General features: G+C 53.7%; 1 protein-coding gene across 1 annotated transcript in view; it reads right to left on the bottom strand.

Annotated features, from left to right (window-relative positions):
- DNAH2 (dynein axonemal heavy chain 2) overlaps nt 1–26,827 on the bottom strand; it is a 106,501-nt gene that overhangs the window by 66,766 nt on the left and 12,908 nt on the right. The window contains 19 exon segments of the mRNA XM_077806634.1: nt 3–164; nt 450–613; nt 1,522–1,696; nt 2,981–3,137; nt 4,026–4,226; nt 7,970–8,162; nt 8,810–8,957; nt 10,084–10,272; nt 11,441–11,680; nt 12,154–12,310; nt 14,161–14,307; nt 14,428–14,642; nt 17,191–17,373; nt 17,828–17,957; nt 18,607–18,812; nt 20,529–20,616; nt 21,772–21,929; nt 22,368–22,559; nt 22,995–23,233. Of these exon segments, the coding sequence (XP_077662760.1) occupies nt 3–164; nt 450–613; nt 1,522–1,696; nt 2,981–3,137; nt 4,026–4,226; nt 7,970–8,162; nt 8,810–8,957; nt 10,084–10,272; nt 11,441–11,680; nt 12,154–12,310; nt 14,161–14,307; nt 14,428–14,642; nt 17,191–17,373; nt 17,828–17,957; nt 18,607–18,812; nt 20,529–20,616; nt 21,772–21,929; nt 22,368–22,559; nt 22,995–23,233 (3,344 nt within the window).

Raw genomic sequence — 26,827 nt, 5'->3', positions numbered from 1 at the left:
ACCTTGAGCTCCCGGCTCAGCTTGTTGAGCTTCCGGAAGAGCCCATAAGCCGTGGTCTCCATCACCTCCGTTTGCAGGGTCTTGAAGCTTCCTGTCTTCCACTCGTTCCAGTGGTCTTCCCACTCTTTGGTGATCTCCCACACCTGCTGCAGGTAGTCCAGCTCCTGCAGGGCACCGCACAGAGAGAGCCTAGCCACAGCTGGAAAGACACTCGGACCCACTTTCCTGCCAGTCCAGCAGGGGACCCCCTTCAGCTGGCTACGCCCCCCACTTCCCAAGCGCGGGGTAGTGCGCCGACTCTGGGGGCTGGATGTGGATTTGCTCTCAGGCAGCAGCAGTGCAAGCATGATCCCTCCAACCTACCCCCGGACTGAGCCTCATCACTGCCCCCCAGGGAGGAGAGGGGAGCTCGGGCCTTGGAGGCTGCCATGCCGTGGAGGGGTTCCCACCTTCTCGAGCTTCTGCAGGTCTTTGGAAGCAGGCTGTTCGATTTTGAAGATGCCCAGGTTGGAGCGCAAGGTGCTCTCCTCATCCTTCATGGCGGCCAGCAGCTGCCGCATCGCCGCGATCTGCTCCAGGGCTGTCTCGCAGTTCACAGCGCTGGTGAATGGACCTGCGCAACAAAGAGCTCAGCGGCTTCTGCCCATGCTGCGCCATTTCTGGCTGGCTGGGCCATCGGCCAGGGACCCTTTTCCTGCGCTTGGGAGACATCAAGGGCGGCTGAACGATGAAGCGATTAGAGCATGGAAGTGGGAGCCTGGCTCTGGGAGGGAAGTGGGGTCTAGTGGTTAGAGTGGGGGAGGGTTGGGAACCAGGACTCCTGGGTTCTGTCAGTGGCTCTGGGAGCGGACCGGGGTCTGATGGGTTAGAGCAGGGGGGGCTGTGAGTCAGGACTGATGGATTCTGATCCTGGGTCTGGGAGAGGAGTGGGGTCCAGTGGTCAGAGCAGATGGAGCTGGAAGGCAGAATGCCTGGGTTCTATTCCCAGCTCTGGGAAGGTAGCAGCATCTAGTGGGTTGCACCAGGGGCGGGGGGGGGGGGGTAAAGAGTCCTGGGTTCTATCCCCATCTGTGGGTGGGGAGGGAAGTCCGGTGGTTAGAACAGATAGGACTAGGGGGGCAGGACTCCTGGGTTCTATTTCCCGGTCTGGAACAAAAGTGGGGTCTAGAGGGTTTGAACAGATGGGGCTGGGAGTCAGAATTTCTGGAACCCTACAGAGCATGGTGAAAGTCCAGCAGTGCTCAGGTTCCTGAAGGGTTGTTCAGTGAGGTGGGGTGAGGAGGTACAGGACCATGATTTACAAGAGGACTAGAAAAATTAAGGGACTTACTAGAAGGGAGGGACATTAGATTCAAACTCACTAACTGTAAATAGCTCAATCTACTGCATCAGTTTCTTAAAACCTGGCTTGTTCTCTAGGTCTCACTGAGATCTAGAAAACAAGTCAAATATGGTGCTTCTAGCACGACCAATTTTCAAGTTGACTGAGGCCTCTGTTCCGTGCATGGCACCACCACGCACCTTTGGTGCCAAAATCCTGCAGAAGGACCTGGGCCTTTTTCTTGAAGTCATCCGCAGAGTGGATCAGGCCCGTCTTGAATTTCTCCTTGTGTTTCTTTAGCATGACATCGCTCTCCTGAATGCACTGCTGGAAGGACAGCTGCTCAGAGCTGAGAACTCCCAGCGTCTGCAGCACCTGGGACAAGGGAGAGGGAGAAAGATGAAAGTTGTGTTATCCCTCCAAGATTATCACGGCTTCAAGGAGAAGGCTGGGCATGGTGAGGTCCAGAAATGTGGCTAGGATAAATAGGAACCTCCTCCCCTCCTACGGCACAGGGATCTCATCAATTTCCCTGGAGCTGGGCAGGACTCAGGTAATTTCTACAAGTCCTCATTCATCGAAATCTCTGCCAGTTACGGTAAAAGCTTTTTTATCCAGCATGTTGGGGGAACGAGGGGTGCCGGTAAGTGAAAAATTCCGATGAACTAAGTGGGAGGGAGTTTGGGTGTGGGATGGGGTGCAGGGCACAGGCTCTGGGAGGGACTTTGAGTGCGAGAGGGGCTTAGGGAAGGAGTTTGTGTCAGGAGGGGGCTTGGGACAGGGAGTTGGGTGCAGGAGGAGTTTTGGGGTGCAAATCCAGGGGGCGCTCACCACGGGCAGCTCCCGCAAGCAATGACCTGTCTCAGCTGCTCCTAGGCGGCGGCGCGGCAGGCGGCTCTGCGTGCTGTCTCCACCCAAAGGCACTGCGCCCGCAGCTCCTCTTGGCCGCAGTTCCTGGCCAATGGGAGCTGTGGAGCCAGCGTTCAGGGCAGGATGGGAGCAGTACAGAGCCGTCTGCCGCACCTCCGCCTAGGAGCAGCCGGGACAGGTCGTCACTTGCGGAGAGCCAGGTAGGGAGCCTGCAGACCCCGCACCAACCAGATTATAAAGCGGACTTTCTATGAAGATTTGACCAGGAGGGGATTAAAGATTATTAACCACACAGCCGGTGCAGCACAGCGGTGGCACACTGGCCACAAACTCCCTGGGGACAGGCAGCAAAGAAGAGGGGGTGGCTGGAGCTGTCTTTGGAGAAGGGGTAGGGAGCCAGTGACGCTGGGGGTGTGGCATGAGCTGGGGCACAGAATGGGCAGAGAAAAGGGAGGGGCGGGCAAATGGAGCAGGGGGTTGGAGGGAGGGAGATCACAGGGGTAGACGGGCCAAAGAGGCTGAGCAGAGGAAGGGAATGGGAATGAGATCCCGGAGGGAGCAGGTGGGAGATGATGGGGGAGAGGAGAAAGTAGAGCTGGACATCTGGGAATTCACAGCAGGGATCTGCAGGGATGGAGGCTACATGACCTCCTTTGCCTGGATGGAGAGAAGGGCTCAGATCCTCAAAGGGATATATGCTCCTAATTCCCACAGAAGTTAGGTGCCTAAAACCCTTTGGGGTCTGGGTCAGCATGGCAGGGGCCACTCAGGGTCCGCGTCCATACTTACCCCCTCGTCCACGGCCACTTCGTATTTCTCCAGGATGGCAAACTGCTCGTGGATGGGCGGGATCTGCCCCTCTAGCTTCGGCAGCTCGTGCTGCAGGGTGTCCAGGAGCTGCAGGCTTTGGCCCAGTTCCTCCAGCGTCTGCGGAGGCCGGCTGACTCTGTGGGCCAGAGCGGGGAAGAGACCGAGTGAGACAGGACTGGGTCAAATGACGAGGGCTCTCTTGTGCCTGCGCTGGAAGACCCAGGGCAGCCTGTTATGCCACGCTCTCCACAGCTGCTCTGCTCGGGGAAAGATGTTTGACACCCCGTGGCAGGACTGACACTGCGAGCCATTGAGGCCAGGGCCTAACCCTGTGGAACACTGGTCCTCTCCATGGGCGCCAGCAAGGGGTCCAGTCCAAGCCACGGTGGGGGCCCTATTTAACAGCAAGGTTCTGCTCTGGGCAGGGGCCAGCTGACCACTCCACACGTAAGCTGACGAACCTCGGAACCACAGAAGGGGTGAGATCAGGCCCGGAGAGGGGATGTCTCTGGGGTTTTGCTATTTTCCCAGCTCTGTTACTCTCAAGTGCTTTAAGAGTAAAATCACTGTGGTTAAGAAGTTCCTCTGCTGAGCCCGTGTTCCTCGCTTTCCTGCCACGTTTCTCTCTGAAGGGGTTAAACTAGAAGCCCAGAATGCCCCCTAGATGGGGCTTTGCAGGACGGGAGGGCTTGGCTGGACAACGGCATCCCATGTCCCAAGAAAGAGCATCAGACAGGGCCCGAGAATCCCAGAGCTAGAAACAGTGACTAGACTCTACCCAGACCCAGCTGGCATGGAAGCACGTGGGACCCAGAGATGGTGACTGTATAGTGGGTAACTGGGCCAGTCTGTAACAGGAGAACTCGCATCAGTGGGGAGAAGGGAAGGCCAGAGGAGAACCTGCCCAGGGAGAAAGGCATGGCCCTGGGCTGTCTCTGCCCCAACCAGCTGGGGCGTGGGGTACAGGTAATGGGGCAGGAAGGAGGGGGCAACATGATCTCTGCCTGTCCAGGGAAGGCCTCACTTCTCAGCATTCTCCTGGAGGTAGGTGTACAGCTCCTGCAGCCGGGTACTGGCCATCTCGTTCAGCAGGTTGGTGAGCTTGTTCTGCCACTCGTTGCAGTGCTGGACCACGGAGAACTTGAGGTGGGAGCAGTCGAGCAACACAAACTGGATGCTCAGCACCGTCTCCTCCTTCTGCACATTGTTGGCCACCTCCATGTACCTGCCATGCACATACACAGACAACTGCTCAGTGCAGAGCAGGAGGGCTGAGCTCTCCGGCGCAACGGAGAAGAACCCCGGGGGACTCTCTGCATGGAGATGACTAGTTGGGATTAGTTCCTTCACTGGAGACACTTGAATTCACACAGAATGGATCAGAGGAGAGAGCTCGCCAGATCTTTCCCACCTGAGCTGGAGGTGCCTTGTGGAAAACCAGTATGGCACTAGGGGGCGCGGTGCTGCAGGGAGCTCGCTCTCTCCTCGCAGTCAGTGCTGATGCCAGTGCCCCAGCATAACACTAGGGGGCGCTGTGCTGGAGGAAGCAGGTTGAATGGGCCCCTAGGGGGTGCTGTTCCCTCAGAGGCAAGGCTGACACCAGTGCCCCAGCATGGCACCAGGGGGCGCTGTGCTGCAGGAAGCTCTCCTTGCAGTCAGGGCTGACGCCAGTGCCCCAACATGGCACTAGGGGGCACTGTGCTGCAGGGCGCAGTGGAGTTAACCCAGTAGCCGAGTTCTCCGTTTTCACCCAGTACGGCCCCCCCAAACTCCTGCCTGGTGCTAGGAGATGTCGTTTGTTGTATGAGCCATGATACAGAGGCCGTGCACCCTCATGCTCATTAAAGACCACCTGGGCTTATTGGGAAATCAACAGCATTTGTAGCTCCCGAGTGAGCAGGGTGGAGCCAGGCCACAGGTTTGGAGACCGGGGGACCACAGTGAGGTTTACGGCTGCCATGTGCGGGTTCACCAGCACAGCTCCATGCCTAGCTGCAAACTGTCCAAGTCTCCTGCTATGCCAAGGGGCCTCCTGTTTACAACCAAAAACCTCCCGACTCATGAATTAATGTCATCTCCCGCATGAAACAGCATCCATTGATGCCAAATTCAAAATTCAACTACATTACCCAGGATTGCATGCATCAGCCACACATGTGCACCAGCATAGGCCGCAGAGCTATGGGCACCCGACCCCTTTATGGCCTGGCCAAACTCGAGTGGAGCTGCGGCCCTGTGCCAGGTCACAAGACCATTCACTCAAATTTGTCCTGGCTGCCATCTCAAATCTCCTTGAAATGACTCTGAAAATGTTGGTCAATATGCCTAGATGGCAGCATTTACTACTTCCAAGCCATCCCTAGCCCTTTGTGCTTTAACCCTCGTGCCAGTCTGGTGTCCTAGCAACCTGATGATTCCCGGGGAAGGTGATGACCCATAATGCATCTGACCAATTGTGCAATGCTATCCCAATCCTTCCTGAACCCTGCAGTGACCAGTTGATGCCCTGATCAGAACTGATCACTAGTGTCATTCCTTAAATTTCTTCCCTAACTCACAGGTGCTGTCGTGTAATCTACGTGGCGTAAATCTATTGAGTTGAGTTAGGCTCTAGATTAACCTATCAACCAGGGCTAGATTCCAAAAGGGACACAACTGAATCTAGAGGAAATAGATTTAGTACATTTTATCAACGAGATTAGATTTTAGATTTGATCAGAGATTCGTGGAATATAATCTCATCCAGCATCCGGATTCGATCCAATGTAGTAGACAGAACACTTGGATAGAGAAAGCCTAATTGCAACCAAGAGCGGCCCCCTGGGACTCAGTGTGAGATACTGAAGTTGCCTCAGGCAAAAGAAGCATTTAATAAAGGAGCAGGGAATGTTTCATTGCGATGCAAGAGGAGCAGCCGCTATTAGGAAGGAGAAATTCGCTCCCTCCAAACGATTTGTTAATTGAAACGTTTTTATTTCTTTGCTCCTGACTCATCCAAGCGAGGCCAGCAGGTGGAGGACAGTTCCAGCCCCGAGGGATCTTACTAAATCTTCCTGATTGTTCCATTAATTAATTCCCTGTCTACAGGTCACTGGAAACACGAAGCCAAACTTTATTAAACAAGGAAACCAAAAATGGCCCCAGAAGAGCCAGATGAGGGGCAGAGGCAGAGAGGGGCACCCGGCTCCAGAGAACAGGCAGAGATGGATGGGGAGGCAGCGTCCCTCCCACCGTTCTCTAGTTTTGGATCCAAATTTACCTCCGTCCTGCACTGAGCCTGAAAATTGTGTGTCAAATGCTGAGTCAGCATAGCACACGGGACGGAAAAATGCAGCTTGTGCTAAAGAAATTAATCCTGCATCACTCCTTTGAGCAGCTGGTTTTCAAGTGTGCCTCGTTCTGGGTCTTTGTTCCACCTTCTGGCTCACAACTGGGCCGTGCCAAGGTGGGGGGCATGGATCACGCTGTGGAATCTCTCTTTCTGGTGCTGCTATAAACAGCCCTCAAAAGGCTTTCGGGGCTTTAATGGTAAATTTTTCTATGCACTGTTGAAACACATTTGAGGAAGTGGAGAGTAGAAAGCCCATAAGCAGCCTTGTAAACTAAAGTATTCCACAGGCAAAAATGCAATTGGTTTAGGGAGCGGTTATACTGTAATAACAGCTGACTCCAGGGCTCTGCTCACAGCACGGCTCTCTCCTGACCTGCTTACAGCACGATTCCATTGCTAATCATTTGTTATCTTCCTTCGGAGACTGAGGAAAGCAAACCAGAACTGTCAACCCACATACAGGCCTTAACTGCGTGAGTGCCCGATCTCACGGCTGGAACCTCTATCCACCCTCAAGCCTTTAGTGCTTTTCCTCCATCCCAAAGCGCTTTACAAAGGAGGGCAGCATCTTTATCCCCATTTTCCAGATGGGGAAACCGAGGCAGAGAGGTGACCTGACTTGCCTGAGGGCACCTAGAAGGCTAGTAACAGAGCTGGGAAAAGAACCCAGGTCTTGTGAGTCCCAATCCCGGTGCCCCATGCACCACAGAAGAAACGCTTCCGAGCCCATTTACCAAATCCCCTAAGCCAGCCACTTGTAGCTTACAGAGCTCTCAACGCGATGCCTGCAGGGAAGCTATAAAAAGGATCTGATTGTCTGTGTTTCTCTGACTCTTAAAAAAAAATAAAATTGCTTGCGACATTTGCATGTAAACAGAATTTTGCTTTCTTAAGAATTCAGCTGCTCCTGCTGCTTCCTCTCCCGTTCACACAGAGCTGAAAGCTAGCCACCTCCAGGGAGAGGCACGGCACCGGTTTACCAGCACACACAGCGGTGTGCCATAACACTTTCCAACAGGAAGTGCAGGCAATACCTCTGCGGTTGAAACAGCAGGGGAGATTTAGGGAGGCAGAATGGAACCGCTGGAGTTGGGAACAGGCCAGCACACTGAGGTTAATGCCCTAACTCTTGGGAAAGGTACCAGGAAATCTTTAATGACCACAAGCCGTCAGAGCTTTAGCTTTATATTGGAGCTGAAATCTCGCCTCCCGCACGGCGTGTCCCTAGCACTATGCTGCGGGGGATTGGGGTCAGTGCTGATTTGTAGGGGAAAGGCCCACACTGCTCCCTGCAACACCGCACCCCTGGCACCTCACAGGGATCAGTGCTGTCTATGGGGAGAGCGCCCCCTACCTACCCACCCACCCACACTGCTCCCTGGCACCTCAAGGGGCCCCCTACCAGCCCACCCACCCTGCTCAGCAGGACTCTGATTTTCCTTGGGGTCTCACATTTAATATTAAACAGGCCGGGCCCGACTTAGCTTGTGAACTCTGTCCATTTCAGAAGGGTAAGAGGGCAGACTTCCCTGAATCTGAAGGGTCTTGGCCCTCATCCTTACTGGTACAAGAGACCCGTCTGTTCAATGAAGGGCATTTCAGGATTCAAGCATCCATGGACACAGGTCCTCCCTTACCGAGCAGTGTCCGCATCGAAGGAAGACACGAGTGGGTTGAGGTGCCGGTAGCGGTTAATGAAGGAGTCCTTGTTGACCTCCCAGATCTCACGGTACACATCCCAGGTCTTCAGGTATGCCTGGAGGTGCATGGCGTTTGCTTGCATGCCACCACTGATCAGTGCCTGGATTTTCTTGATATCTTCATCACGCTCTGAGTGTGGAGGGAGGACAAACAGAATGGTGATCAGCTTTTCGATGCCCAAACAGCCAGTCCTAGTCCATCAGAACCCCTTGCTTCTCTTCCGTGCTGGTTTTGCAAAGCCTCACCAGTCCCCTGGGAAATATTGTCCCTATGTTAGAAGGGGAGGAAACTGAGGCACAGAAAGGGGAAATGACTTCTAGGGGTTGGGTGTACACAGGCAGGAACTCGTTCCATGACAGATGTAGGCTATACTCAGGCAGTGTCTGTCTAGACTCAACATGTGACTCACAGTAGCTGCTAAGCCAGCTACCAAGTGCCACAGTGTTAGTGGCAAGGAAACTGAGCTAAGGGGGAATGACAGCTGAATACCAGGCTGGGGAATCGTCTCCTCCAGGGATAGGGTGGGAGAAAGGATCCAGCCAAGTTACCGCAGCCAGTTCGTTGTGGTCTGAACACAGAGGGTATCACTACACTGGGTTTTCAATCCCACAGCGGCGAGACTCAGAGCCCGGGTCTACCCAGGAAGTGCCTGAACGTGGGGCTGCAGGGAACAAGACAGTGTGGATGCACAACTCGGCAAGGCAGCTGCAGACTCCTTTAGACTGAGCTGCAGGTCCCCCACAGAGAGCATGTGAGTGCAGATGAGGTCTCCTTACCCACGAGAACCGAGATGGGATCGCGGAGGAATCTGCGTTTGGTCAGGATCTCCGGCAGGTGGCGGAAGACAGAGATGCTGGTGATGAGGTGGCTGCTGATGTCATTGACCATATTTGCGAGCTGGGCCAGAGTTGGGGAAAACTCCACCTGGAAACACAAAACAGCGGGTCCAGTAGAGAGAGGAACCCAACCCAGAAGAGAGGCAACAACTACTCAGTGAACACAAACCGATCCACGGGGTGAGCGCTGGAAAATCTATTCCATTCCCACATCTGCAAAAGCCCTTGCAGTGGCAGGCTGCAAGATACTGGACCTGAAAATCCCACCATTCCGATTTCCATCTTGCTACCCCCTTCCTCACCTCGCTCCCACACACAGCAGTTAGAGGTTACAGGCCAAATCCCCCAGTCCAACAGCTCTGCTTGGGGCAAGACCAGGGCAAAGGTGGCTTAAAGCCACCTTTACGGGCCTCTCGTTCCTGGGGCTGATTTGCACTGGCTCGTATTTCCAACACAAGACTCAACAAAGCCACAGTAGTGGTCAAAGGCACCACAGGCCCGTGCTGCCAGCCAGGAAGAGCTAGGACAGGCCACAGGGATGATCGAGCCATGCTCCCTTCTCCCCTGGCCACCCCCCATGCAGCACAAGCCCTTCTGCAGCTGCTTGGTGCTGCTCTGGCACTAAGGTCAGCTTGCCCGGCTCTGAGGGTCTGTCTACACTGCAGTGGAAAGGTCTGACTGCAGCACGTGTAGACAGACCCGAGCTAACTTTGATCGCTCCAGCTAGCTCGGGTAACAACAGCAGGGAAGCTATGACAGCGCAGGCAGCTGTCACCTGTGGATTTACCCAGGGTCCTGGGGGGGTGGGATTAGCCCACGCAGCTGCCCGTTGAGGGAGAAAGAAAAGCAAGAAGGTAATCAGACAGCCGTGATTTTAAGGTCAAATATCTTGTCCTGGACAAGGCTTGAAGTGAATAATTTATCCTGGCACGACTGAGCAACTGGGAATCCCAGCCTCCCAGCATTCATTTCTGACCCTGATGGCATGCGTAATATTGGCTCTGAACTCTCTCCCCGGTCCTGGGTCGAGCTGTGCTTTGGCGGGGACACGAATTCAGGACTGACCACAGCAAGCCCCAGACCTAGAACCATTTTCAATTCCTGCCTTAACCCCTCCCCGACATGCTGCTAATTCCTGGCTGGGACCTTGGGGCAGGGCTCAGCTGGGTGTCTGAGGGCTGCAGTGGACTGGAAGCTGTAGTGGAAGGGCTCACCTGTGCAGATGGCGCCGGGTAGTTGTCCTGCAGGATCACCTTGACCCTGAACAGGGGGTTAGGCATAGTCTTGCCATCTCCATTGATGGCCTTGGAAAGTTCCAGTAGGGACCATTTGACATTGAGCCTGAAGGCCTCTTCCATCATTCTGTTCATCTTGATGGTGTAGGCCATCCAGTACTGCTGCACCTGAGGGGAGAGACAAGCCAGCTGAGAAAGGCAGCGTAGACAAGGAGGAGCCACCAGAGCGAGGGGCAGCCAGGATAAAAGACAGTGAATGCTGCAGAACTGTGCTCCTGGCTCTGGCCACTGGCCCTTCTGGCTGCAAAGGTGACCTTCGCTTTGTGACCCAAGTAGCTCCTCGGTCTGTCCAGATTTAACTATTTCACTGCCACTCATTTGGGTAGAAGCAACCAGGGAATGTCCTACTCTGTTGTCGGAAGTAGTGCCAGATGCTGGGGCACTGGGCCAGGGTAAAATAGAGCAGATAGATGCTGGCATGATTTGCTGGGGGCAACTCAACCTCCTCCTCCCTAATCTAATGTCACCTCATGCCATGCCTAGAGGGGCCGTATGCCCACAACTTGCTGCAGAAAGAAACTGAGGGCCACAGAACTTAAGCCCTAAGGGCCTGCTGTATATCACAGATCACTACATTTCACCCAGTGCCCTTATACCGAGTTAGACTAAAGTACCTCGGTCTTCGTAAGACTAAATTGTTGGGCCTTACAGGGAGAAAACGGGCAAGACCGACGAGCCAGCCATGTCCAAAGCCCCTGCGACGACTAGGAACTGACTAGGTGAGGCATGTCCAGATGATCTCAGCAGGCAATCCATGCCCCAACCTACAGAGGATGCTAAAAACGCCAAGGTCCTTGCCAATCTGACGTGGGGGGGGGGAATTCCTTCCTGACCCCAAATCTGGTGATTGGTGGGGCACTGAGCAGGTGAGTTAGACCCACTGGCCAGGCAGCTAGAGAGAGGATTCTCTGGACCACCAGAGAGCACCGGCCCTGTGTCCCATCTCTGGCTGTGGCCGAGCTCTGACGCTTCAAAGGCAGAAAAAGAACCCAGAATACCTCTATGACCTGGGCCCTGACCCTTCAGTGCTGCTGGGGAGGCGGTGGTGAGGGAGGGAGGCAAGTGAATGGAGTCAGGTAGATAGGTGGGTGGGCAGGGTCAGCTGTTGGAGAAGAAGGAGAAGTTGCAGGTGGCAGAAGAAGGTCTCTGAGAACACAGGTCCTTACACACAGGTCTCCTGACAGAATCAAAACCAAGCACTGCATGCTGGGACCTGCTCCAGGAGGCGGACAGAGCACGGCCTGCTGGGAGCTGCCTGGCCCGGCCCTGGCCTTACCTCGGCGCTATCGTGTTTGAAGACTTCATGGGTTTGCCGCATGATGCTGGTGACCTCCTCGTGGATATCCATCAGCTTCTGCTGCACCCAGGCACGGTGCTCCTTCTGGTCCTCCTCAAACTCCAAGTCGTTGTAGACCCGCTTGCCGGTGATCCGCACCAGCAGTGCCTCGCTGATCTGCTGGGCACTGCGAGCGATGGCCAGGGTGGCTGCCTTGTATTCGTTCACAATGGTCTGCACCTGAGGGCCAGTGGCCGCAAGGCAGGCTCAGGGCAGGGAGCACTCTGATCAGGCACCTTAGGGCCCCAGGGTTTGACCGAGATGAAACTGACCAGCTACGGCTCCACCTGGGCGAGGCAGGCATGAGGCTGAGGGGTGGGAGGCTCTCCCTTTGCTCCCCACCTGGATCCTGGGGGCAGAGAGGGTTCCCTGTCTATATCTCTTCCTCACTCCCTAACCGGGGGGTGTTGTCTGCCAGGCTGGATTCTCTGCTCCCTACCTCCAGAGATGCGTATTAAGCAGAGAACACCCATGTTCGGACTTTCTCCCACTACACCTAAGCCTAAGCAGACTGAGCAGAGTACAGATCAATGGGATGCCGGCAGCTGGAGACCCCTTAACCATCTGCTAATTGAGATCTCTGTGGAGGAAGGATGGAGCCTTGGGGCCGGCTAGTCGGGCGTGGGGGCCACGGAGGTCAGAGGAAAGCTCACCTTGCTCGCGTGCAGTCGGCACTCACTGATGAAGGCAGCACTGGCCCCTTTCAGAGACCAGTGCAGCTTCTTCAAGCCGGGCTGGATCTTCCTGTCCAGGTATCGGATCCGCTCCTTGAACAAGGCCCTCTCCTCTGGCGACAGCATAGAAATGATCCTAAGGGGGCACGGAGGGCGAGACGAGTAAGGCTTCCAGCCTCGTCAGCAATTCAGATCTATGCAGTGCATTCCTCCCACCAACCCACAGAATGGGCCTGTCTCCAGACAGGTCAACGGTGAGTACCCAAAAAGGATACAAGGCTGGGAAAACAGGTCGACAAAGCAAGCGCAGAGGCGTGGCCATGCTCGGTCTGTAAAAGGGATGGCTGTGGCACATGCTGGTGCGATCAGTCTGGCTCCATAGATCGGGCCCTTGATAGGTACGTGCAGCAGTGCATCCTCAGGGACCGACCACTGGACTTGGATTCAGGAGACCTGGGTTTTATTTCCAGCTCTACTGCTGGGTGACCTTGAGCAAGTCACTTCCCCTCCCCGGGCCTCTATTTTCCCATCTGTAAAATGGGACTGACCTCCTTTGTAAAGCACTTTGAGAGGTACTGATGAAAAGAGCTAGGGATTAATATTATTACAGATCAGCTGAAAGGATGTTCCAAAGGAGGCCGCCACTCTCCTCAGTCACTAGGGACAGGCCAAGAAGTTACAAGCTCAAAGATGCAGCTGGCACGGTCTGGGAAGTGCTTGGAAAGACAGACTGGGCCAGGCTGAGACCAGACCCCAGTCGGACCAGGACGGTTTTGCGGGGGTGGAATTCTGCCCCTGTCCCAGCCCGGGAAGATGCGGATCACCCAGTTACATCTGTTCCAACCCAGCTGAGTCCTGAGTGCCACAAGCCAGCATGACACAAACACTCTCCCTCTTCGGTCATGTTAAAAATACACTTGCCAAAACGAACCCCTGTTTCAAGCAACACTTTCTCTGCAGAAAAACACCCCCACGTCACACTTTTAAAAATACCGGAGCAAAGCAAAGAGAAACCCTCCCCCACCCCCACCAGTTTAGTCATGAGACAGCTCACTCGTTCCCTAGCATTTCTTCAACTGATGGTGGTACCAGACCGGTAGTAGTGAAGACTGACTCACTGTGCGTCCCCCACGCAACCTCCCCCCAAAACACACACACTCCCCCAACCGATGGGCCTCGGCTCTTCTCTGGAGGGACCTGCTCTCGCAGGGAGAGGGAGTTCCGGCTGCCAACACGGGGGCCAATCAGCGTCAATTATCCGAGTGGGTTTTGTGATGGGGACATCTGTTCTGCTAAGAACTGGATTCAGATCCCATCCCCCTTCAATTCATTTACACGGGAAGCCCCAAATGGGCCACACATGGAAATGACTTTAGTCTCTATATTTCAGCAGTGACTGAAAGGGTTATACACTTGACTGCTTAAGTGGGCCGAGCTACCCACCTAGCTGGGCCCTGGTCCCCACTGTGGCTGGGCCCTTTGAACAGATATTAGAGGAAATCAGGCTTCTCTGGTTTTCCAATTCTCACCAAAACCAGCGAAATTCTGAACAGAGTTGGGGCCTGGCTGGAGCTGTGGGGATGAGAAGGCTGGCCAGCACGGAGGGGCGAGGGGCCCGGCTGAGGAAGGGCTAGCCGGAGTGGGGTGAACAGCCCACTAACCCTCACCCTGAGGTCCCTGCCTCATTCCTGTTTCCAGAATGACTCTGCTCCCCTCCCCAGGCCTCTGTGAGGTCACTGCCTCACCCTTGTATCCTGAGTAACGAAATGGGGATTTGAGTGAAATCTGATTTTCCCCCAAATCAATGGGGTCCTGCTCACCGATGCCTAGAACAACAGGTAGGTGACAGGCTCTGTGTCCCACTCCCAATCGTCTGCGGATACATACATGATGCCATACAGAGCTTAGGCCCTGTCTAGGAAAGCTGAGAAGGATCTGACCTGGAGCCTGCTGAGAACCAGCAATGGAGGGGCAGGGATGGCAAACCTGTTATAGTCCCGGGCAACCAGGAGCAGATTCTCACGGAGGTTTCGCAGATCCTCCTTCCTGTCATAAACTTCCACGACGTAGTGGGGTATCTCAAAGAGCAGCCTCTCCCAGTAATGGATTTCCACAAATAATTTCAGCAAGTCCCTGCAAAAGGAAGCACAGGAAAGCCAGCTGTTGTGAAAGGTCTGTCTCACCCAGCACCAGCCTGCAGCAGCCGCGGAGGCTGCCCTGCGCAGAAGAGAGTGGCAGGCCAGTCCCGCTTACTTGTCAAAATTAATGTCCAGCATGCCACTCTTCTCAGTGCTGAGAATCAGGAGGGGGGTGTCCAGGCGTTTCAGGCTGTCTTTGTCCAGGGTTTGCGTCCACTCCTGGAAGGTCTTCCTCTCAATCTCGTCCATGGCCTGGACAAGCAGCTGATAGGCCTGAAAGCTCTCTTCCCCGGTCCCAATGTGGGGCATGAAGTGGGCATTGGAAAGACACTGCAAGGCAGACGGAGAACTCCAGCCAGTGTTTTTACTTGCACTGGGGAGGAACTGGGGGGAGCACATTTTGCATAGGAGGGACAGAGGACATTAGCTAGGAAGAGGGTTAATGGGGGCAGATACTGCACCGCAATCCTGACTAGCAGCCTTACTCCTTCCCACTGCTATTCCAGTCCTGAAATCCACTCAGCTCCGCTGATGTCCCTCATTCCTGACACTCACTGCCCCCACCCCCCTGCTACTGCAACTCTGGACAACACACACAGACACAAACACCTACCTCTGCTGATGCCCCTCAGTCCCCACTCACAGCCCCTTGCTGTCCCAGCCCTGCACTCCCCAAACACGGCTAGGTCATTAGCTGACTGCTTGGTGAACAAGTGAAATCCGAAGATAAAATTCTCACTGGACATTCAGCTCTTTCAGACCAGCACGATAAAGAAACCAACGCACGCACACATGGAGCCGTTCATTCATCCAATAAAACAAACAGCGTTAGGGCAACCAAAAGCAATTGACGAGTGAGCGGCAGGGCTGAGTCAGAGCTGTGCTTGGAGGTGCCCTCTTTCAGAGGAGATGCAAAATGAGAGTTGTGACCCTGGAGATCTCCCTACTCAAGCTCCCCGCCCACCCCGTCTCGCCCTGCTTGTTCCCCTCTTCCTCACTGGACTCTCAAGGGGTAACAGAAGAAACTGAGGAAGGTGGAGGCTGCATGACCTCTATATAACTACAGCCCCAATTGGGATGCCCCAAGGAAGTGTTCTTGAGGCCCTAGCCGTCTCTACTCGCTAGGGAGTTCCAACGCTGTGCAGAGCCCAGCACAGAAGCGGGAATATGTAGAGGGCACTGGGTAGAAAAGTGATGTCCTGGCCAAATGCCATCCTCGGTGACTCCTACTGTAATTTCAGCCGGCCAAGGTGTCACGGAGTGTGGGGGAGTCCAGGCCCTGCACCCCTCTTCCAGTGATTCACTGAGACTCTCAGCCAGCCAGTAAAACAGAAGGTTTATTGGACAACAGGAACACAGTCCAAAACAGAGCTTGTGGGTACACCCAGGACCCCTCAGTCAAGTCCTTCTGGGGGAGCAGGGAGCTTAGACCCCAGCCCTGGGGTTCCCTGTGTTCCTCCACCCAGCCCCAAACTGAAACTAACCCCCCCCCCGCACCTCAAGCAGGCTCTCACCTGCAGCCTGTCTTCACATTCCTGGGCAGAGGTGTTACCTCCTCCTCCCCCTCCTGGCTCAGGTTACAGGCTCTCAGGTCTCCCATCCCCAGGGCACATTCCCAGGTCAACACTCCCCCCTCCCTGCTGCGTCACATCAGGGCTTCTCTCCTTTGCGTCCTGTTTTAAACTGCTGAGCAGCAATACTGTTGAACAGCGGTTGTGTCCCACGCCAGGGGCAGCTGCATGTCAGTGCTGGGTTAGCTACCCCTGTGCAACACTGGTGTGTGGCTGGCAAACTCCTGCAATGCTCCACCCCAAGGGAAACTGCCTTTCCATGGTGTGTTAAGCGATCATTGCAAGTCTATAGCTTGTAAAGTGCTTTGAGATCCTTCAAAATGAGAAATAGGAACAGGAGGTATTTCTACAATCAGTTCCTGTGTACCCACCAGAGCGACGTGCTGGGGCTGGTGCAGCCCGTGATTGTATGACTAACCCCTAATGCAGGGCAGAGAGACATGAGCCATGAGGTGTTTGCCAGACAGAAGAGAGGTGAGCCCCAGAATGCCGAGCCCTGGGCTGGGCAGGTAGGAAAGGCAAAGGTGATTTTCAGACCTAGATTTGGCAGTTGCAAGCCTGCACATACTGGAAGTTTTGTGATTGATGCTGGAAATGCTGTTTTGTTGTTACACAACGTAGAATTAAACCTGTCAAAGGAACTCACTGACAGAGAATGTTATTGAGGCAAAGAGTCAAAAACAGATGAGGTAGTTAGATGAATAAAAACAACATCTGCCACGACAATTGCTTGGGCAGAAGTTCCAAGTCTTCAAGATACCGGGAGGAAGGGGGTCCCCGGCGGAGCGTCAGGATGGCTTCAAACATACATGTGTCCGCGCCCACGCACGCACTCCCCCAAGCAACACAGGATAGTGCTGGCCTGAAACAGGGTGGCATGTTACTCCTGGAAGCAGTAGGTGTTGGCCCCTGTCGGAGGCAGGGATATCCGACGAGATGAACCATTTGTCTGGGTCGGTGCTGTGTGAAGGCAGGGATAGCACACTACACGGACCAGTGATCTGACCCGATGCATCAGGAAGGCAGGGCTACTGGGCGAGATGGGTACATTGGTCTAACTAGTGCCCAGGAGTCGGCTGGGTTGTCAGTCCTGCCCTCTCTCTCTGACAGGCAGACTTTGGGGTGAAGGAGCTTTCTTATGTCTCTCCAAGAGCCACTCTGCAGCTGACTGTGGGGCAGTGCTAACAGGCCCCCAAGGAGAGCTCTGTCCCATTCGACAGAGATAGAAAGGGCCCCTGACATGGCGGCATGAGACAGGGAGAGATGGGTGCTGGAACAGTGTCTTGCCATGGATGTGGGATACTCACCTTTAGGGGTCTGTCGATGCGCCGGTGCAGAGCCCGCAGCCAGTGCGCCAGGCCCGCATAATGGCACATGTGTGCCGGCAGGAATGGCAGCTTCTTGCTCAGCTCTTTGTTGACCAGGGCGAGCTCTCTGTTGAACAGCATGTAGACATCCACGGCTTTCTTGTCAAAGGTGCGCTTGATGGCCTAGGGGAGGAAAGAGGCCAGCTGAGCCCATGCAATGCGGCAGCTGCACCAGCAACCCACTGCCCATCCAGGGGCTGGTCTCCCCACTTCATCTGGGGGATGCACTCGTTGGCATAACCTGGGGGCTGTCAACACCCCCGTACTGCCCAGCTAACCAGTCTGGGAGCAGCCCTCCCACAGCTCACAACAAGCCAGTCTAGGAGCGTGTACCCCCTGACTGCCATGTCTGAGAACTGCCCCCACTCAGAACCACCTGGTCCAGAGGCTGTTCCCCGCTGACACCCCAATCTTGGAGCTGCCCCTTGCTCCCCCATTCCAGGAGCTTCCAAATTTCCCAGCTATCCAGACAATAGCTGGCTAGGAGTTTGGCATCTATGTCTGGAAAGGTTAATGGTCTTCGGGACACGCTGCTCTGACAGGGTCCTGCCCCGCTGCCCTGGCACCAGCCCCGTACCTCTCGTGTGGACAGGTGATGGAAGATGTCCTGGATCTCCACGCCACGCTCCACATCCCTTACAGTCTCGAAGGCTGAGGTGATCAGGTTTTGGGTCATCACCTCCAGGTCTTTGACACCAGAGCGGAAACTGTGTCACAGGGTGGTGGGGGTTTGCAGCGAGAAGGGAAGAGGTGTTGTGGGACAGCAAACAGAGGCACAAACTCGCCACCACCTTGCTGGGACAACACTACTGGCTAGGAGCAGGGAGCCCCAATTGGCCAGGACTTAGTGACAGCTCTTGTATCCCCCCCACACACCCCTCAACAGGCCACGTCTCCACGTTTCCAACCATGCCTACCACTCACACAGTCTCCCCTCTTCCTGGAAGCTGACAGCAGGGAACAAGAGGGACAGTCACCCCCTGCAACATACCACCCCCACCCAGGAGTTGACTCTCTCCACTCTCATTCACCATCCCTTGCTCTGTGACAGCAGATCCATCTGTAACCTCCTGCCCTCTCTACGTGACAATACGGAGGGAGTACCTCTGTGACACAGAGCTGATTGCACAGCCCCTTTCTTCCACTGCTGGCACCGGGGGTAGGAAATGGGGGCCAATCCATCACTGCCAGCTCAGGTCCCTGCCAATGCTCATAGTCCAGGCCTGACCCATGCAGCTGGCACCATCCTTAGCAGTCTCAGCAGAGGAAGGGAGCACACTGGGCTGACACCTATGCCCAGCTGTCAGCGGGGGAAGACTCTGCCACCAGGCCCTGCAAGCAGAGGGCCCTTCTCACCGGTTAAAATCCTCATGCCAGAATGTGTTCTTCACGTCCAGGATCCCACCCTTCATGTTCCGCAGGGTGTGCAGGTGCTTCTGAAAGGTCTCCTCTATCTCCAGCAGGTTCCGGGTCATCTGGGGACCCCGGTGCCCAAAGAAACAGGGCAGTGGGGTCTGCTTCCCATCCTCCCAACGGGCAAAGTGCTGCTGGCAGTCGCAAACCTATTGGCCGGTGCACCGCAACGTTATTGGGTTTGTCTTCCCATTGCTCTGCGTGAATTCCACCCTCAACCCCATTGACTGGCTGCCTCAGCGGACACATTTCTAGGCTGTGGGAGCACTTAGTGGCCGCTGGGAGATGTAGTTCAACCCCGCCCCATCTTGGCAGGGCAGCCACCCACCCTGAGGTTGTTATTGTTATCTGTATAATAAGACCCCAGGGCTGTCACCCGTCTGTGTGTTGAGTCAGTGAGGAGGGATGCAAACACCTACAAGCATGCTTGGGGGCTCTTTCTGGTCAGAATATCACCAGGTTCAGTCATCACTGGGTTTTGCCATCTGTTACCGCCCAATTTTTAAGGTCCCAGCTATTCTGACTTTACGAATTACACCCACACAAAGCAAGGCATGTATCTACGCCATGCCAAGAGTCCATGGTATCAGAGGTAACTCAACCAAACATCTGTCAGGGAAGGTCTAGTTATTACATACTCCCGCCTTGAGTGCAGGGGACCGGCCTAGAGGACCTCTCCAAGTCCCTTCCAGTCCTACAATTCTACGATTCAACCACCATCCTTACTTTACAGCTGATTTGCATGCAACAATTTAATTGGCTGTATTGAGACACATGGTGGATTACTTGGCCCAACTGCCACACCCAGGTGACAGCACGGGCTTTTAGCTACTCATTTACTGGTCCTGCCCTAGCACCTAGGAGCCCCGGGCACGTCCTAGGACCCCATTGTGCTTAGGTGCTGTGCAGCCACAGAACAAAAAAAAGACAGTCCCTGTCCCAAAGATCTTACAGTGGAGAGTCACAGGCCTGGTCTTCACTAGGAAATTAGGTGAATAGGTCACTCAGAGGTGTGAAAAACCACACCTCTGAGCACCAGAATTAAACCGACCTGAGCCCAGTGTAGACAGAATTCTCCCTTCCACCTAGCTACCAGCTCTCCGTGAGGGGGCGTGCCTGCACCCACTGGAGAAGCCCTCCCATCAGCGTAGGTAGCACACCTGCTGAGTTTGACGTGTAGACAAGCGCACAGCTGACCTGGGGCTGCCTGCACCCCAGCAGCCTGGGTCTGCAGAACAGTGCCGGAGCCCTGACTGCACACAGGGCAGCATGGCATGATGTGACAACGTTGCACGCATTGCGGGGAAGGAGCATCTGCCAGTTCTCCACACATCGCCGCCAGAATGGGGCACTGTAACGAAATCTACCTGGAGCGGCAGGGACGATCAGACACTCTGAAAACTCCAGCTGATGAAGAAGGCTGCGTTCCCACCTCCACCCAGGGCTGTCTACCTCCTTGGTGGGGCTCCCCACTGTCACATAGGGCTATGTACCGCCCGCGCAGCTCCCCACAGCACACTGGGCTGAACGCTACTGTGCTTTCGGTGTGGGGAGTGTCTGATGCCAGGCACTGAGCTGTTAACGATCACTACACAGCACCTGCTACTTGTCTCAGGCACGGTACAAAACGCTGAGCACCAAACTGCTCTGTCGTGGAAACAGATGGATTTGTCCTGGTGCACCTGAGAGCAGCCGTTGGCTCGAAGTAAATGAACACCAATAATTGTGAGGCTGAGATGCAGCCTCCTCTCACAACGATGCCAGGGTGCCAATGCTGCAGTGAGAGTATCATCCCGCAGGGCAATGCCAGGCCATGTCCTAGTCCTGTCACTGCGAAGGGGGAATCACGTGCCACTTCCACGTACCTCCAGGAGGTCTTTGCAGCGCTGAACAAAGGCATCCACTTGGGCAAAGATGCTAGTCTGGTCCAGGACCCAGCCTTTCCCGGAGAGCCTGTTAGAAGTGCGGAAGGAGAAAATGTTTGTCGTGCCCAACGGCCGCCTCAGAGGCAGGCACTGAGAGGGCGAGTAGACTCTCCTAGGTGGGCATGTTAGCTCCGTTGCTTCGCAGAGTCAGCCGCATGTTTATCGTCCAGGCCTTGCAGAAAAGGTAGAGCACCGCTCTGGGGACAGAAGGGAGTGCCCTGCTGGCACAAGGGATAGGAACGTCACCCAGAGATTCCTTGCTCACAGACCTCAGGTTCTGGGGTCTCGGACATGAATCCCAGGACAGGATTTCACAAATGCACGTTATTTGAATTGAGGATCAGCCCCCAAAGGGCACATCAAGCCTGCAGACCCTCTCTCTGCTCCCTCTCCCAAGAGAGCCCCAGGAAAGGCTGGAAGAGCTCACAGCCTTTGAGATGCCCCAGAATCTCTTCCCACTGACAGGGAGACAGGGCTGTAGGAAGACACGGGGCGGGGGGGGGGGGGGGATTATCCTATCCAGGAGCTCTGGGGAGATCACAGACCCTGAGAGCAAAGCTCAAGTACATAATCCCCACTCAGCTGTATTTGCCTGGCTAGCCCATTAATGTCTTTGTCTTATAAAATATTGATCCAGCTCTACAAATCTGAATCTGAAGCAGACAAGTAACACTTAGACTTAATTGTCAAGGACCAGGCACCCACTTAAACCTGACATCCCTAATCATAATGATAGATTATGGTTTTTACAGCTCAGGAGAATCAGGGAAGGGAATCAGGCTGGAGCCAGGCAGAAGGGACTGGCTGGTTTAGGGGACTGGGACACAGGGCCTTTCCCATTCGGCTCACTGGTTCCACTCATTCCCATCTCCCAGCCACCGAGCATGTTCCAGTTTGTCCCTAGTGGGCTGGATGTCTCTGGCCCACCGTTTGGCAGTCTGGGCAAAGGTACCAAGAACTGAACAGGGCACACAGACCGAACTCCTTCCTCCTCCCCAGAGAGGTCTGACAGCAGGGCTGAAGCAGGGAGGGGGAAGACCATCCTGCCAATAGCCAGGTCGTCCCCATTTTGGGGCTATACAGAGGAGTGGCTAATCTGGGCTCTTTCACCAGCTGCTGCATTCCCTTTACATGCTCCCGCTGGTTCTGCAGGGCACGGACGCTGAGCTGCCCCACTGCCCACCTGTTGTGCATCTGAGCTGCGTACAGGTAACAATCCTTCCATGCGTTCATACACGAGATACAGTCGTGGAGAGCCTGTCTGCTGGATACCACGTAACCCTCAAAAATCCGGTCCAGGGAAATGTCTTGGCAACACATTTGGATAATTTTACTGCTCATCTAAGGAGAAAAGACTCAAGGGTCAGCACAGCTCTGCCTTGGCCTCTTAAAGTAAACAAAGACTGTTCCTGGGCAACAATTCTTAGCAATAGAGTCTAGCTCTCCATGAAGTTCAATGGCAACACACATCAGAGTGATAGGAAGAAATTATTTTGGGCAGAGGATAATTAACCTGAGGAACTTGCCGCCACCAGACATAACTGAGGCAGAGAGCTTGGTAAAGTTCAAGGCCAGAATAGTCCCTCAGTGGGCTTTATCGCATCCCAGCTCTAACCAAGTAGACCCCACTCTCCTCCCAGAGCTGGAAATAGAACCCAGGAGTCCTGACTCCCAGTCCACTGATCTAACCACTAAACCCAACTCCCCTCCCAGAGCCGGGGAGAGAACCCAGGAGTCCTGGCTTAAGGCCCCCCTTGCTCTAACCCACTAGCCCCCCACCTTTCGGAAGAGGGCTGTGATTCTCTCTCTGGTATTGTAGTATGGGGAGTTGACCCATATGATGCGGACCAGGCTGATGAGGTGGGGAAGCTTGTCAGGGATGTCTTTGGGCTGCAGTGTGGACAGCTCCTGGAACGGCTCTTTCAGGATGGAAAGGAATCGGAGGTTCGATTGCGCTTGCTCAGACCCATCCTGCAAAGCAATCACCAGGGGGAGAGAAGAAACTCAGACCCCAAAGTGAAAATCCAAGGGCTCATCTCATCCGGGTTTCTAGCAGGCAGTCTAATCCTGAGGAACAAGGTGACTCAGAGTCTATTAGGCTCCCTCTGAAAGCAGGACGCTCGGCCTGCAGGGCTCCAAGGCCCAGGTTAGACTCTCAAGGCCTTTTCGGTTCCTGCACCAAAGTAAAACTGCATTCCCTTACCGGGAATGCTCGAGGGGCATCGGCAGAGCCCCGGACTGGAACAGTAGCACTGCATGTACAGATTGGGGTTACTGTAGGGATCCCCTCCCTTTCATGAGCCCTGCAAGCCAACATTCGGCACAAGTTTTTACAACAGGGTGGCCAAAGGGGGACCCACTTCTCCCAGGGCTCCCTGCTCAGCCTTGCCCTGTCTCCACCCCTACCTGTATCTGTCTGGCAAGCCTTTGGAAGGGTGCCACATAGGAGGACTTGGAGAGCACCAGGATGGACTCGATGTGCGTCACTCCCTGCCTGCAGAGCTGTTTGCTGATCTCGGACAGGTCAGTGCAGCGGTTCCTCCAGAACTCAATCTCCTCCAGTGGCCCCGTGCTCTCCCTGCTCTCCACCGCCTCCTGCGCTCTCAGCACCTCCTTGATCTGGCGAGTCCAGTGGATCATGGAAGCTGGAACAAAAAGTCAGACAAGGCCAAAGGAGTTAGGGGTTTAGACATCGCTGATTTTAATGGGTGCCAAATAGCTTTCAGGCTCTGGGCTTTAGTGTCCAGTCCTGCCTGACAGGGTGCGAGGAGCAGTCAAGGTTACTGGTTGAGGATTTTCCTCTCTCAGTTTCTCCGCACCGGCATGATAGGTACATTCCACCGCAGAGCATGTGGTGCTGAGTAACGGCCCCGGTGGAATGTGGTTAGAGCAAAGGAATGGGGAGTCTGGACTCCGGGCTTCTGTTTGCAGCTCTGGGAGGGGAACGCAACCCGGTGATTAGAAACAGGGACTAAAATTCAAGACTCCTGCGTTCTAATCCACGTTAGCTCTCTGGCCTTCTGTTTCCCTCTCTGCAAATTGCAGGCAATGATATTTCCCTAATTCAGAGGCAGGTTGTGAAGCTAAATTTTTCATTAGTGTCAAGAATGTGGATCCAATATGATTCATAAATGCCCAGGGAGCAAAGCTGGGGGGGAGTGATATTCTAGTATCACTGTTGTGATCAAAACCAGACTGTAAAATAGATAGAAACTGCCTTAACCAGCTCCTCTACACCCCAGGTGCAGCTGCGGAAAGCTGAGCAGAGTGGTTTGAATTCCTGTGGCCCATGTTGGTCCCAAAGTTCCCCTCTGTAAGGTGCTGCTCTGTTGGCTTCCCGAATGACTTGCCATCCCTGCTCTTTAAGAGGAGACTTTGGCTGCTGTTTCCAGCCCACAAAAGCTTATGCCCAAATAAATTTCTTAGTCTCTAGGTGCCACAAGTCCTCCTCATTCTTTTTGCTGATACAGACTAACAGGGCTACCCCTCTGAAACCTTTAACAATGTTGTTACCTGTGTCTGTTAGTTCCTGAGTACATCGCATCAAAGAGTGTTCTGGGATATCGCAAAGATGGGGGGACCTACATGGGTGAATCCCAGAGGAGATTCTCTGCACCCCAGGCAGAGATCCGAAAGTTGCCAGATACATTAGTGCACTGAACTAGGAAGTAACCCAAGCAACTGACCGGATGGCAGCAGAAGGAAAAAGTTTATCTGAACTCAATTAACTAAGCTTGTGGCTTCCCCCCTGCTCCACAGAATGGAAGATGCTAATAGTCACAATGCAACAATCTAAGAGTTAGGAGCACAGCATGAGAGCAGCAATCTCGGCACCAAATTATAGGTGTAAGATGATCATGCAGCCCAGCCATTAGAATAGCTAAGGACTTGATAACAGCTGAGAAGTAGCCTTAATGGAGACTACCCCAAGGTGTCCGATTGGATGTTTCACCCAGACACATATTGTCATGCATAATAGCTGGTCCTGCTAGGATTTTAGTGGGGACAATGCTGGGTTTTGTGGAACACACAGCCTGTTCATTATGGGCCATTCATGTCCACTCCTGAGCAATGGGAGGTTGTTCATGGTTCAAAAGAAACCTGGGAAGGGGACACTTTTCAGGGACATATTTAACTTTTGTAAAAGGAAAAAAGGTTCTGTGAAACCTCAGATTAAACGTTTTCTTGATTTTTATAACATTAGCATTGAGATGGAATCAATGAGAAATCAGCCCCCTCTACCCGAACTCAATTCTTTTGACTAAAAGAAAGATGCAGGGTATCTCGGGACGCACATATCTGCAAATGGGGCCCACCTTGACCAGACAAGAAGTCCTGTTCACTTCCCTGGCACCACTTGCATTAGGAACAATAGCAGAATTTAGCCACGGACGAGCCAAGTCCTAGCATAGTTTTCGCTTTATTACTTGTAATCAAGAACTATTGCATAAATCATAGAATCATAGAATATCAGGGTTGGAAGGGACCTCAATAATTCAATCTACAGCTTTTTACTCATCCTGAGTGATCCATTCCATTGAATTTGCGTATACACTAACAGAAGAATCAAACCAAGCCCCTCAAGCTCATTATCCTGTCTCTGACAGGCCAATATCGGATGCTACAGAGGAAGAGCAGGGGGTTGGACTAGATGACCCTGCTTCGAGCAGGGGGTTGGACTAGATGACCCTGCTTCGAGCAGGGGGTTGGACTAGATGACCTTCAGGGGTCCCTTCCAACCCTGATATTCTATGATTCTATGATTCTAAGATGCAAAAATCTCCCCATAGAGGAAGTTTCTGTGTCCTGAAACCTGAGATTGTGTAGCTCTTGTATATTTTTTATGCTTTTTAATGTAACTGTAGAGGTTCTCGTTAGCCATAGAAATGTCAAATCCTTTTTAAATTCAGCAAAACATAATGGACCCAATGAGCTACTGTGGCAGTGAGTTCCACAGTTGAATTACACGTTGTGTACGTACAGTGCCCAATAGGTTACTGCTCATTTTCACTGGATGTCTTTTCCCTCAGCATAGGCAGCGTCTACACTACAACAGCGCAACTGCTGTGCCGTTGCCGTGACACGACAGATACTGTAGACAGGCCCTGATACAGAGCCAGGTAAAGCACTACATACAATGTACGTGAGGAAAGCTACGCCCATCCTAGATTGATCATCAAAACCCACGGAGATATATAATAAATGAGCCTGGCTGGCGTTACGGCCGCCTGCGGGTTGCTCGGGATAAGGGTGGAGGTACACGGGCTGTGGGAGGGAGGAAGATCAGGGTGAGAAGGGGAGCTGACGAGAGCCATGCAGAGGCGGAGCGGAATCACTTAACTGCTTTTTTCTTGCTTTTTACAGTTTAGACTGGGGGGATACGCAGTCTAACAGCCAGTGCTGGAAGAGAACGGTTTTTGTGGGGGACAGAGGGTGTACGTGCTCTCTTTATATAGCAGCTGCACCCTTATAATTAACTGGACGTTATTAATTATTATTAATTATTTCAATCAGAGTAGTGCCTACAGGCCCCCACTGGGGAATCTCAGTGCCATTGTTCTAGCTGCTGTATTTTTCTGTGTGTCGGGGGTAGCACTTGAGCCAGCAAATCTTCACATGTGAGTAAATATCCGAACGAAATAAATGGACTACTCGTGTGAATGAAGTGACGCGTGTAAAACTGAACACACATGGACTGGGGGCTTAGATTGTCGTTTCCTGGCTTTCCTCTAGGGCCCTGAGCCAGCAATCTGATCCGTGCAGAGAGACCTCTGCGCTCGGGTGGAGCCCCATTCATTTTACTGGGATGCCACATGGGCATAATTAGGGTGACAAATAGCAACTGTGAAAAAACGGGACAGGGGGGTAATAGGAGCCTATATAAGAAAAAGTCCCCAGAAACGGGACTGTCCCTTTAAAAACGGGACATCTGGTCACCCTAGGCATAATGGTAACCTGATCCAATTGCAAGTGCAGTTCTGGTGCTTAATAAATAACCATCATGACCCAAGGATCTCTTGATGCCAACTGGCAGAGGGGTCCATAGGGGTACAGAGATCCCCTGGCTTCCCCACAGAATGTCAGGGAAGGTCTCTAATGAAAGCCTGTGTTGCACTGGCTGGCATGACCACTGGGAGAGGTATGCATGGCAAATCTGTGAGGAGTTATGTACATATGCTTGAAAATTATGTTCTCTAGGTCTTGTGAGTTAAAGGCAGGTCACCCAAAGGTAGCCTGCC

Source organism: Eretmochelys imbricata, chromosome 28 (assembly GCF_965152235.1).
Source record: "Eretmochelys imbricata isolate rEreImb1 chromosome 28, rEreImb1.hap1, whole genome shotgun sequence".
Lineage (NCBI taxonomy): Eukaryota > Metazoa > Chordata > Testudines > Cheloniidae > Eretmochelys > Eretmochelys imbricata.
The sequence above is the reverse complement of the archived record's forward strand: the minus strand, read 5'-3'. Positions and strand labels throughout refer to the sequence as shown.